Genomic DNA, 13745 nt, shown 5'->3' on the forward strand with positions numbered 1-13745 from the left:
TTGTAAATCATTTGATATTTCAAACAGCCTTAATAACAGTTTTACAAATCACTAAATACTACTTATTTTATGTTTCAGAAGATTGAACTTTATGGCCTATACTAAAACACAACTGAGGTAAAAGTGAAGAAATTTGAAAATATATTTCAGCAAATAAATGTTCAAAGTTTATTTACAGATTCATATAGTTATTAGTAATATTTTCTAATTGTTGCAATTTTTCGTTTCTTTTGGATAACAATAAATGAAAAAATAAATAAATAAATCGAATGCGAGGAAATGTTTTCTATGAAAAAATCTGGCAATAGAAAAAAAAAAAAGAATTAGTTTTCTTGAAAATCATTCAACAATTGAAATCTGTTCCAAGACAGAATGATGGAGCTTACGCAAATGCTGCGCAATTGTCCACTTCTCAAATATAGTGCTTATCCGAAATGCGGGAAGCAAAAAGTAATAGAAATCATAAATGGACAAAAAAATAGAAATATTCAAATTAATGCATTCTTGACGATAAAACGATAAAGTAAGAAATTTAAAGTAACTTTTTGAATTTTGTTAATTTTTGGGTTATTAACATATTCTAAAATTCAGTTACAAAATTTTGTAAAATACTTAAAAGATTTCTAAAAACTTCTTGCCGTTTTTATGAAATTAGAAGTAGCTATCCGAAATGAATTGTTGAATTTTATTTATAATTTGTAGAAAAGAAATGGGAAGGCATGAAACAGATATATTTTTAAGAAAAAATAACAAAATAATATAATTTTGTAATTTAAATTGTTCCTCTCATGATAAATTCCCTGAACGTTCCGCATCACAATGTATAATCAAACAGATGAAAAGAATTATAGTCATAATTATCATTCTGTTGTAAGGTAATTATCACCTTCTTTTCAATTAAATTCGCCTTCGAATGGGTTCATTTGAATTATTGATTTTACAAAAAAAAATTCCATATTTCTACGGCTTTTTCAATGATAGCTTAAAATTTAGATTCGTTGACAAAAAAAAATAGTTTAAAAATTTGTTTGATTGCTTCAAAAATTAATTTCATTTGAAATGCTGCGTGATAATATTAAGGTAATAATAAGTGATGAAAAGTGCTTTACAATGAGCAAATGCATGTTTTGCTTAATTTAAAATTCATTAGCTAAATATTAACCACAACAGAAAGCTAAAAGGAAGAAATATTTTTTAAAGTTTAAAGTATTAGTGTTCAAATTTGACCTCTTATATTAATCGATAAAAAAAGACACTAATTTAAATTAGTAAAGAAACTGAAGTGCTAGATTTCAATTACGTAAATTAAATATGATGAAAAAAAAAAAAAAAAAAAACTTAACAAATTTTAATAATGAAAGAAGAAGAATGAATAAAACCGTAAAATTACATTTGTATTTTTTGCTGACAACATCTTTTCCCTTTCTTCCTATTAACGTTATATGGTTTGTGATGCGTTCGCAGAGAACCTATTCAATGCTTTGTAAAATTTTTATTTCTCTGCAAAAAGCAGGAAAGGAAAGAAAAAATATAGGAAACAAAAACATTTGAAAAAAAGAACTTTTTTCTTTACTAATAGAAGATATATATACATATAAAAAAAAACATAAATAAATGTCCTTCTCTTTAAGGCGCAATAAACCTGTATTGCAACTCCGCCCAGTTCTTCACCTTTGTTCCGTTTTATACGATCCTGTCAGAAACCGACGTATCACAACATTAAAAGAAAAAAATTCTCTATAAATAGTTGACAAGATTGTATGAATGTCATTCAGTGTCATTACGTGTAGCAGCAACAACATCAATAGTAGTAGTTAGTAGTAATAGTAGTAGTAATAATAGTAAATCAAGAGAAGAATTTTGCTAATCTGATTAACTATTGGATCTCGATAATCGAGAATGGATCTCGATAATCGTATAAAAGCTTACAAATTTGTCTCTTATGCTGCGGTAACATTTTCTACTGTTGCTGTACTATCAGTATGCGTAACATTACCAATGGTATACAATTATGTCTATCATGTTCGACGACAAATGCGTTCCGAAATTAATTACTGCAAGGTAAGCATATCTGAGATAATAAAAATTTATGCTGCACATTACATTTGATAAGTAATTAATAAATAATTAATATTAGATTAGAGCATTAAAAGTTAGCTTAGCATATAATAACAAATAATTAGCATCCTATTAACAGAAGTACGAGAATTAGTTTGGTACTTGGAAGAGTGCAGAAGCTTATTCACAATTTGACTAATTTTTAGCTTCGTCGATTGTTGATTATTTCTACTTTTATAATCAAAGCATTAATTTTAACATTATATGTAACATTTTGATCTGTTGAACAAAAAATCAACGATCTTTGTAATAGCAATATTTTTGCAGAAAACCGCAGAAAATTATTTGATGAAGCATGATGAAACATGTATAGAATATTTTGATTTGAGCATCTCTAATATATTTCATATAGGACAAGAAAATATGAATAAACTCTTTCAAAAGAATAATTGTAGACGCTAAAAAATTGCGTTATCATAGAATTTACATCGATTATTATCAACAATTATCTTATTTTTTAATTTTGCTGTCATCATTATTAATGATGTAGATAGTAAGTGTTTTTCGACGAACAAATTTTGTTTTTAAAAATATGGTAGAATCAAATATTTCTTCTGAAATAACATCTCTTAAAAAGAAGAAAACAACAACAACACAATACGACAAAATATCAACAAAGTTTATTTGATGGGTACTGATTACGGAGAATGTACTTGAGTAATAAGCAATTTTTTATGAAATAGCAAATATTTCTGTGTGTCTGATGCTTCACCTGATTGGTTACACTTCTACAATAAATTTAGCTTGAAGTAGGCTATCAGGGTTTGAGGAATTAAAAAGTTAATGGATAAGAAAGTATATCGGAGAGAAGAGAGAGAGAATAAAGGAGAAGAAACTCATGTCAAATAATTTATTTCCTTTTCAGAGATGGAATTTCAGAGATGAATAAATTTGTATTTTTATTAAGAATGAAGTATGTTTAATTTATGAAGATGCCGTATGTGAGCTATTTGTCATTTTCAGTAAATTTACTAGCGAAAAACTAACCTAATATTTTATGATTGTTTGGATTATATCGTTTTATAGCTAATAGAATTATTTCTTTCTCAGGAATAATAATAAGACAAGTTTGGTGATAAGGTAGAAGAACTTGAAACAAAAAGTAAAATGGCTTGCATTACAAAGTTTGTATGATTTGTTGACAAACTTCTTGGCCTGATATTATGCACATCATTACTAGTAGTTATTAATTTGTAGGGCTCGGCAAAGGATATTTGGATGGAAGTGGGTCATTTGAAGCAAATGCCGATTAATAAAAATCGTACTGCTAGGCAAGCAGGGTACAGCTCTAGTATAGGTGTAAACGCTGGTGAAAGAGCTACTCAAGAAGGAGCTTCTGGCTGCGAAAGTTGCTGCTTACCAGGTCCACCAGGCCCAAAAGGCACACCAGGTAGACCTGGAAAACCTGGAAGGTAACTTAGAATTTATCTATTAAGTTCGTTTTTTTTTTTTTTTTTCTGCAACTAAATATTATTCGATTTGACTCGAATTTGACTTCAACTACCATTCATTGTAGGCCCGGTATACCAGGAATGCCTGGAAATCCAGGAAGACCACCAAGCCAACCGTGTGAACCAGTTACACCACCACCGTGTCAGCCATGTCCACCTGGTCCACCAGGGCCTCCTGGACCACCAGGACCACCTGGAGATGCAGGACCAGACGGAGCACCAGGCCTGGGAGGTGGAGCCGGAGCACCGGGTCCAGCAGGGCCAAAAGGACCACCAGGACTGCCTGGAGAACCTGGGCCACAAGGACCACCGGGTCCACCAGGAGAGGATGCGCCAAACGAAGGCATCATTCCAGGAGAACCTGGACCACCAGGTAAATTCTGCGATTTAAAATTGTAGAAAAAAAGTATTAGTGCAGCCATAGTGAAGGGAATTATGGTTTATCAAATGTGTGGAATGAAATCTTGAAACTTACACAAATATTTCAGGCGATATAGGACCACCTGGGCCACAAGGCCCACCGGGACAACCAGGTGCCGATGGACCGCCGGGACCAGCTGGACCGAAAGGACCGCCAGGACCGCCCGGACAACCCGGTGCCGATGGCCAACCTGGAGCACCAGGAGAACCAGGAGAACCTGGTGCTCCCGGTGAAAAAGGTATCTGCCCGAAATACTGCGCCATCGACGGTGGTGTTTTTTTCGAGGACGGTACTCGAAGATAAATCAATCCAATGCTCAAATCTATATTATGTGAATTAAAAATGAAAATCTTTTACCTTGTTACATTTTTTGTAGTACAGTTATGGCTCACATTGCATTTTTAAAATTGTTTCAGAAATTTGCCCTAAAACGACCGAATAAGGTTGCAATAAAGAAAACAATCCTCTCAGAATCTTGAAATACATTGCATTTCACTTTAATTTAAGGTAAAAAGTAAGGAAAGTAGTTGAATTGTTATTCAAGAAATCACTTAGCAAAAGTCATAAAATTCAGTTGTTAACAAGGTCCAATTCAAACGAATAAAACGCGGTCACACCTGTTTGTCGCATATAAGTTTTTATGAACTAAAATTAATGTTAAAAAGTCATAACATTATTTTGTTAGGCCCGTAATATAGCGCACTCAAGAAGTTATTCATAAGTTGAAGAATCGCTGAGAATTAAACGACAGTTGTTTGTTGATAATTGCAAAGCGTACCATTCAAATTATTCCGTAATTATTTTCTTTATTTTCCTAACATAAAAAAAAGACTCCTACCATTTTCCGATCAGAGCAATTTTCTGATTAAAAATTTTTTAAATGTATCTCTAAAAACTCAAACATTATATTTCTGCATTAATTAGAATGACTTTTCAGTGGGTAAAATTCGATACTGTTCCACCTTCCCGTTCATCTATCCCTTTCTTGTCCTTAATTTACCTCCATCATTTCGTCCCTTCATTAGTAACAGTAATAAATGAATGTCATTTAATGAGAAATACGAAAATTGCTCTTTGCTTAATGCTTTTGTTTCATCATAAATGTAAACATACATACAATTCGTAACAAACCTGTTTCTAGCAAACTGTTCCTGTATAGTTTATAGCTAATAGCTCTATGCAGAAATGTATATTTTAAATTTAAAAAGTCTTCTTTGAAGAATATATATATACGGTTAACTACACAATTAATCCCAATGAATATATACGGTTAACTACACAATTAATTATAATGCTTACCAGAAGAAGAGAAAGAGTTTTGCGTAGCGCTACAAAATTTGAGGATAACGATTCACAGTTCACTGCAAGAATTGCTAAAGCAAATGACACAAAATCTCTCTCATATGCACTACCAGTGGCGACCTAGAAAGTGTTAGAAGTTCAAACTTTTAATTAAATTCATACAATCTGTTGCATATAACAGATAGGACAAATAATGAAATTACATGAAAAGTAGATGAGATCGATATTAACCCATTTATAGTCGAGCATTTGATCAAATCAGAATAAATTTGATAAACTACATTATTTGGATCACATAAAAAAGTAAGCAGAGAGGGAGATAGTAAAGTGTAGCAGCCTGTAAAAAAACCTACCGGAAGAATATGCCTCAGAAAATCAATAGCTGTCAGATAGTCTCTTCCAGCAATATCTACTACTATTTCCAGTACATCTTTAAGTACAGCAAATAATAGTTTTCTCTTTTCTTCATTTTGATGTTTTGCCAATGCAAAATATAATGCAAATTTTTTCGATGGTTGAAGATCGTGCGAAGATGAGTGTAGCAAATTTTTCAACTAAAATAAATAATTATTAGACATCTTAGAACATTGTTATTGGCTGGGGTATGCTGAACTGATAAAGAACCAAACTCTGATACTACACAAAGTTTGCTTTAACAGTTCGTTCAACGAATTAATATCATAAGATAGTTAATTGAATAGAGAATAATACTAACCATTTCCACCGATGCAATACTGATAATTTCGTTAATATTGGATTCATCATAGAATTCGAAATATTTAACATATTTCCAGGAAATGATATGCCCGAGTTTACCTCTTTTTACCATCCATAAAATGGATCTTTTCAGCAACTGTGACATCTGCTCAGATATTATTCCAAGCCTTATCAGTCTATCTGGGTGTTTACAAAGAGCTTTGCACAGCTGAAATTGATTTATAGTTTGCTTGTATCTAAAGTAGTAACATAAGACAAATTTTTTCAACAAATTTTTTTTTCTCAAATTTTTTATTGATTTTTCTCAGATTTTTTATTGCTAGTATGAAAGTAGAATTGCTAACTTCTGAGAAATTATCAAACAAATCAATATTCTAATTAAATTAGTAAGAGCTTCAGCATTACAAGTTCTATGAAAAAGTATAATAATAGAATGTATTCTCACTTTACCTAGTAAGAACTTAATTTTTGTCTCGATTTTTTTGTCTAATTTAAAATTTTCACTAAATTCGGCACTAAAATAAAAAAAAAATCTTACTTGATCGGCGTTTGTGACATGTTCTGCTATATTTTCAATCTCTTCTTCAGTTACTGTCGTATCATTATCTTGCAAAGTTTTCACAACTAATAACATTGATAAGGATAATTCAAAAAGAGATAATTTTATTTCATCCATGCAATCGAGAGGAGAGACCAATCCATAAACATGTTGGAAAATCTACGAAAAAAATAAAATGGTAGCAATAAAGTCAAACTGTAATGAATTAAGTATAGAAAAGTTCGCGAAGATTTTGCCGGTTTTCTGTGAAAAATATTCCATATAATAAAGAAATCAAAAACAGTCTCTCTGATATATATATTTATTAAAAAGATTTAAACTTTTGTGTAAGATTACCTCTTCGGCAGAAATTCGTAATGCACTGTTTTCTCCTGCATTCATTTCGCAATGAATTTCATCAAACGTATCACATAGAGGTTTTAAAAAGTAGTATTCCTCTTCAATTAAAGGTCTTTGTACCGCAGCTTTCAATATAGCGTCAGACTAAAAAATTATGTATTTTCGGACAATATGTATTTTACGCTAAGACGAAAATGTTAAGAAGTGTACAACTCGTTGAATCATTACTCACTAATTCATTTTCATGATTTTTAATGCGGTAGTTTTATATGAAGTTTTCCTTTCACTAAATAAGCATTATGACATAATGTTTATTTGAATTTCATATGAATCATTTTTGCATCGCTTCTTCTAAGCTTGGAAGCAAATCGTGCTCACTATTTGTATAAGGGATCCACACACACACACACACACACAAAAAAAAAAAAAAAAAAAGAAGCTTATTAAATCTTTAATATTTTTTCTAAATTCAGTAAGAGACACCTAATTATGGAATTCATTGTGCAATTAAGGTAGTGAGTATACAAAGCCGAGGCAATATCTTACGAATATATAAGAAATTGAACAACACTAACGATATGTTGGTATTGTTTCTTTTGTTTTCATCGATTTCTTACTTTACTCTGTTTAATTTTTATATTTACGGCAATAATACCATTTGACAAATCTTTCACCAGTCGAGAAAATAATGAAGATATGCTCATTATCACTTGAGCTATATATTGCTCAAAGATCATAATGAAACAATACATGCTTGTAAAATTTAAAAAGTGATACTTGCAAAAATCACGAAGAATTTTCAGACACAAAATCAATCTTACAAAATAAAATAAAAAAGAAACAAAATAGCAAACTGGTCTTCACGTATCATATTGTAGAAGCGAACACAGTAGATAAACAATGGAAAGATAAAACTTTGTAGTCTTTTTGAACGGTGAAATGAAATATGGCAAAGGAACTTAATGGTATTGATATTGAGCAGTAACATCTCGTCTCTTTTCAAGCCTTCTAAAATCTCGAGTATATGCAATAGAAAGATTAATACTGGAACTTCAAAGTCTCACGAAAGACGATCGAGAAAATAGTTTACATTTATCTCTAATAGTAATCTCTAAGAAAACACAACACCGACTTTCAAAACGAAACGAATCCCAACATAGCTTCCTGACAGTTTTTCGCCATAAATCAGACTTTTTACAAATATTTAGAAGGGGTAAGTACCGCTCGATTCATTACAGTACTTAATCTATGCAATTCTTCCTGCAACCAGTTGCAAACTGATACACTCGGACTCTACGTGGTAAATCTAAGCATATTACAACCTATAAAAATGACAGAGGTGTATTAAATTTGAAAAGAGAAAAATGATTTCAGATTTCGTTGACAAATACCGTAAATGCATTATCACTCTAAACGAAATACTGAGAATACAGAGATCTGAAATGAAAAAGAGAAATTTACCAAGCACAAATAAACATACATTTTAAAAATTGAAAGGAATTTTCTACTCAAAAACCACTAATCAATAGAAAATGATAATTGGAATGACAATAACGATAAAGTGTTTTTGAAAATATGAATATGAAAATTCAACTGAATTATGGATAAAATAACCACTGCAATATATAATGAACTACAGCAAAAATTAAGTTGTAACAGTGAAATAAAAGTAGTGCAAAAACCAAAGTTTATATTTTTAATATAGTACTACTGCTTAATACTCCAATTTAAACACAATTTAAACAGATATATTAAATGTGTTACATCCATAAAAGATACGACGGAGGAAGGTGCATAATGAGTGCATGACAGATCTAATCACGATGATTTCTTCATATCGTCAACATTTTCAGTTTGAATTGATTTCAATTCTGGAGGTAATATTCGAGGCAAGATAAATAGAGCAAAAAGTGCAGTGAAGTGCAGAAAAAAATACATCTGCCTATAAAAAAAATCAGCTTCTTTGTAAAAAAAATAATTGTGAAATGATAAGCTGTTCCATCCCACAAATGTAGGAATGATAATCACTGTCAATTTGAGAGAAGCGAAATACGAACGTTTGAAAACTATAAATTCACTGATTAAAGATTACTTCAAAAATTTCTTCTTATTCCATCCCTCACGATAATTATTTAATGTATCCTACTAAAAACCGATTGATGAAATAGATTAATAAATCAAATAGTGTAAAATCAATTAGTTTGGATAACAACCATAACTGTTGTTTACTCACAAAAGCTTATAAAACAAAGGTTTTAATGCACTGAGATATGAAGTAACGAAAGAGCTCCCTAGGGAACAAACTCACAGTGAGCAAATTTCAAAGCAAGAACCATGCAGTGTGTTGAAAAAAAAATTTTTTGAAGTCAAAATCCTTCAATACCTGTAAAAGTATAGACCGGGTCCAAGATGCAACATGACAAATGGATATGTTGTATAAGATAAAGTGATCTTTGTGATAGCAAACGTAAGCAAGTCATATAAACGTCGCAGAAATTCATTTCTTTGGAAACGCCAACGTAAACAACGACGTATCTGAATTTAAAGAAGAAAAACATTGAATACATGGAATACTGGCCCATGTATAAAACTCCAATAAATATTTTTCTTCAGTCCATCCACTTTTTCAAACTAAGTTTTGCTGTTTAATCTATAACAGTAATCATATTATCATAAGTTTAACTTGAATTTTATGCATGCTAACATGAAATTAAAATGTGAAAATACCGTTCGTGCAGAAACAGTGAACAGAGCTCCAGTCAAGAAAGTGACATAGTAACCCAAAAAGAAGCCATGCCAAACTGCTGATAATAAATACGTCGATAAAGTTCGATACCTGAAAAACTTTAGCAAAGTGTACAATGATGAATACACAACAAAGAAAAGTTTTCCTGAATATTTACAAAAAGCATACATACCCTTTTGGAACACGATCATATGCAACACGTCGCAGCCAGTACATCGTACAACAATTCCATGCCTCTAATGTTTCTTTGAAATTTAACGCTGTCTGGAAGTTATTAACAGCTTAGTTTTTAGATAGAAAAACAGTTCTCAATGCAACGAATATGTAGTTCAACAACTAAGAAATATCAAAATGATACCTCCACTTTCCATGGCTTGACGTTGGAAACTAAATCCCATTGAGGTTTCCCGTCTGAATCATAACCTTTAAACCCGAATCCACTTAAATTAAATATTGCATCAGCTGAAAATTTCCACAGCTATTTTTAAATAGCAAAAATAATAAAAATTTCTTTTTTAGCCTTCATTATTCATCAAACGAGAGGAATTGGACTGTAGTAAAGGAACATAAAGGACAGCGATAATATTAAACTGATGACAAACTCCATGACTCCTACAATTCATACAGAAACACCATAAGAAAAAAAAAAGTGTAGCAAAGAAATTTAACCTAAAGTCCACGCAACATAATATGGCACACGTTGAAATGCCATTACAATGTACAATACAAATATCCACTGAATCCAATTCAGATTCATATATTTCTTATCAATGATAATGTCAGGAGTAAAACGATCACCAAGAAAAACATATAATAACATAAACACCCCTGCTTGCAATAATTTGATTAATACTACATGCCATGGCTTCTCAATCTACAAATTAATTAAGAAGTTATAAATTGATCTAAAATGTTATTTCTCTAAATTCTTTGATTGCAGCAGTATGCAATAAAATTTAGTCAGTTAAATAAAAAATCCAATGAAAGGTCGCTTTACTGCATGGAACTAGGACATAGCTTTTGTTAATGAACTCTCATTTCCAGACATTATTTCACTCTGTGATTATATTTTCATCTAAAATAAATTACTAGATGGATACCAAGTATTCAAGACTTATTTTTCTGAATATTTCTGACCTTAGCATATATTGAATGATCGACATTACCACTTTCAACATAAAATAAAGTTAAACATTACTAACCTTCCCATCCTTACCAATAGCCGCTGTTCCATTAATCCATGCCATATAGTCGGTGTAAAAGCAAGCTGGTCCTGTTAATACTGCTTGAAAATGAAACATATAACTCAGAAAGCTCAATATATCAGGTACTGATCTGAAATTCACTTTAACAGTATTGAAGAATGCGGACTCAATATCTCACTGTTGCATTATTTATCGTTACTATTATTATTATTATTTATTATTAATTATTATTATTGTCATTATTTATTATTATTATTAATGTGTCATTATTAACAAACTGATCTTTAATCCGACTTTTAACTTGTAGGTGTTAATTTTTAATAAGATAAGATCCAATAGCATTGGAAAATCAAAAGAATAGGCTAGGTTAGAACATAGTAAAATCTAAAGGAGTTACTTACTTGATGGCTTCTCTCTTTTGTATTTCATTTAGCTCATCAATTTTTTTCACTTTACCATCATGTAATGAAAACGCAAGCATTGTCACTTTTTGAACCATAATCTAAAAAAAAAAAAAAAAAGAAAGAAAAAATGAGAAGTATTACACCGTGTTCCTCGAAATCATTTGCCACTAAACTTCCATTGAATGTATAAAACAATCCTAAACATTATTCTAGAAGAAAAATCTATAACAACTTTTTAAGAAAAACCTTCTAAAGTGTGAACATCATATATATAAAGGATAAGAACTACTTACTATGAAGAGGATACAGGTATAAAAAGAAACATCGTTTAAAAATTTAACTAAGTCGACAAGAGCTGATTAATAAAATAAAAAAATAAGACCAAAGCTAGATAATAGATTTATGATTTAAGCGATGATAAAATAGTAGAAATAAAGTGCTCTTATTTGCTAGAATAATACATGCTACTAAAGATAATCATAGTTAGTGATTGATAAATTGCGGAGAAGTAGAAAAAAGAAAGATGAAAAAGAAACTTGCCATCAAAGGACACGTAATATCAATAGCGGGTGCTGTTAGTATATACCACCGATACCAATGTATGAAAACGAGATACCCCATAGAAAATAAAAATACACATCTAAAAATGGAATATAAAAAAGATCGCTTATTTAAACGGTCTGCATATGAACCTAAATTTCATATGACTAACCCAGATTAAAAAAACTTCGTTTTTCTTATGGTATCCCTCCGCTGAAGCTTTTTGCAGTTTTACATATAAAAAGAGATATGTCAAAGTTCAATCACATGATATGTCGAGACGTATTATGTGATTTTTACTGGTTATAAGTTAGGATAAAAGTATGAAGAATCCAGTCTCAATCGCTTATAGCGCGGTCTTTTCTAAAAATTTTTTCATTACATAAGTGACTGACACTGAATCAGTCATACCACTATCCTTACTTATGACAAATAAACCTACTTATGCACAATTTCCGGAGGAGAAGAATGCATAATAGCATATGACAGACCAACCAATAATACCAAATGTTTCATTGCACTGAAAACATATAATTATTCAATCACTTAGCACTCGGAATTTTGAACTGGAAAGAGGCAATCATGTCCTTGGACAACTAACCTTCATTCCTAAAGTAGCTCAAATTTGATGATAGCCACAGACTAATTTGAAAGAGAATAATCATTTCTTTCAATTGATGAATCAGCGACAGCCTACCAGCAATGGATTAGACGAAGCAACCGGATTGCTGACTTGAATGATTCACATCTCTCCGTAATCTACAGTTCTGCTAATAGTAAGAGACGTGTTCCTCTGATAATCTATTGAGCACTATGAAACTAAGTAAAAAATACATAATAGCAGAATATGTGGTATTTACTAGTTTCAAAGTTCAAATGGAAAGTTAAGTTAGTTAAAATACAAAGTAGGTTTCGATGCACAAAAAGTCCACTAAAAATCAAAAGTTTTATTAGTATTCTAATTTTCTATAATATTAAGGTAAACATGATAGGAACGCACTTGCCGTAACAAAAATAACAAAACAATAATCCACAAATAGCAGGAAAGGCAATACGTGTCATTCGTGAAACTTTAGTTGCACTGAAGATGCTATAGTGTAAGTAAGCGAGCATCAACGAGACAATCTGACATACCACCAAGTTAATCTGAAACAGCTTAACGATAATTATGATGATCGAGAAAAAAGAAAAGAAAGCAGATATTCATTTTTGAGTTAGAGATTTAGAATATTATTAGGTAAACTTTTACCCTACAAATAATTTGACAGAAGATAATTCACGCTGAATGGATCGTTAACGTATGACGGAGAAAATGGGCATAAATTAATTACCAGTCAGCACTCTTACTGAAAGTAAAACTACAAATATCGGAATTTTGAGACGCTAAAGAAGAGAGAAAAATAGCGCAGTCCTAAAATTTTAAATCTACAATAATGAATTAAAAAAAAAAAAAAAAAAACTATAAAAACAACAATACACAATAAAACGAACCATAACGATCGTTAATAAAAAAATCTAGATAAAAAACAATTAAAATTGAAACAATGCTTACTTTATCAATTCCAATGCCTAATGAATTTGCTACTGGTTGTAAGAGAATTGAACCATCGTAAAATGTATGGACACCGGGCATTATTAATTAATAGTAAACTAAATAATTACTGACAATTTCTGAAATGAAAATTATTACTGACAAATCAAAGAACTCACACATATAATGAATTTATTAATTTCAGCAACTTGCACAATCCAATTATACATATTTGCACATTAAAAAGCTCTAACAATAGATACATGTGAGAAAATGTATGTATAGAATAATGTTTTGAAAGATTCATAAGGAAACGATTTATATATTATTTCGTAATAATTACAGAAAAATGGATAAGATTGGAAATCAGACTTTCAGAATATTTAGTAAAGAGTGATATTCTTATTCATCG

General features: G+C 30.7%; 3 protein-coding genes across 3 annotated transcripts; 1 reads left to right on the forward strand and 2 right to left on the reverse strand.

Annotated features, from left to right (window-relative positions):
* Positions 1-1899: 1899 nt before the first annotated feature.
* On the forward strand, positions 1900-4293 carry Bm18057 (Uncharacterized protein; the record flags this gene model as incomplete). Its single annotated transcript, XM_001898379.2, has 4 exons — positions 1900-2061; positions 3316-3530; positions 3635-3942; positions 4058-4293. 4 exons carry the CDS (start codon positions 1900-1902, stop codon positions 4291-4293), a joined length of 921 nt encoding a protein of 306 aa, XP_001898414.2.
* A 267-nt stretch (positions 4294-4560) lies between these two features.
* On the reverse strand, positions 4561-7611 carry Bm9233 (Uncharacterized protein; the record flags this gene model as incomplete). Its single annotated transcript, XM_043075635.1, has 7 exons — positions 4561-4635; positions 5290-5412; positions 5646-5846; positions 6008-6217; positions 6548-6727; positions 6905-7051; positions 7525-7611. The coding sequence occupies 7 exons, from the start codon at positions 7609-7611 to the stop codon at positions 4561-4563; spliced, it is 1023 nt and encodes a 340-aa protein (XP_042931569.1).
* A 1114-nt stretch (positions 7612-8725) lies between these two features.
* Positions 8726-13435, reverse strand: Bm9234 (MBOAT family protein; the record flags this gene model as incomplete). Its single annotated transcript, XM_043075636.1, has 12 exons — positions 8726-8849; positions 9291-9442; positions 9635-9743; positions 9826-9917; positions 10012-10115; positions 10323-10527; positions 10856-10988; positions 11260-11360; positions 11803-11902; positions 12245-12322; positions 12803-12948; positions 13355-13435. The coding sequence occupies 12 exons, from the start codon at positions 13433-13435 to the stop codon at positions 8726-8728; spliced, it is 1425 nt and encodes a 474-aa protein (XP_042931570.1).
* Positions 13436-13745: the final 310 nt, after the last annotated feature.

This window comes from Brugia malayi, assembly GCF_000002995.4.
Source record: "Brugia malayi strain FR3 genome assembly, contig: Bm_v4_ChrX_scaffold_001, whole genome shotgun sequence".
Taxonomy (NCBI): Eukaryota; Metazoa; Nematoda; class Chromadorea; order Rhabditida; family Onchocercidae; genus Brugia; species Brugia malayi.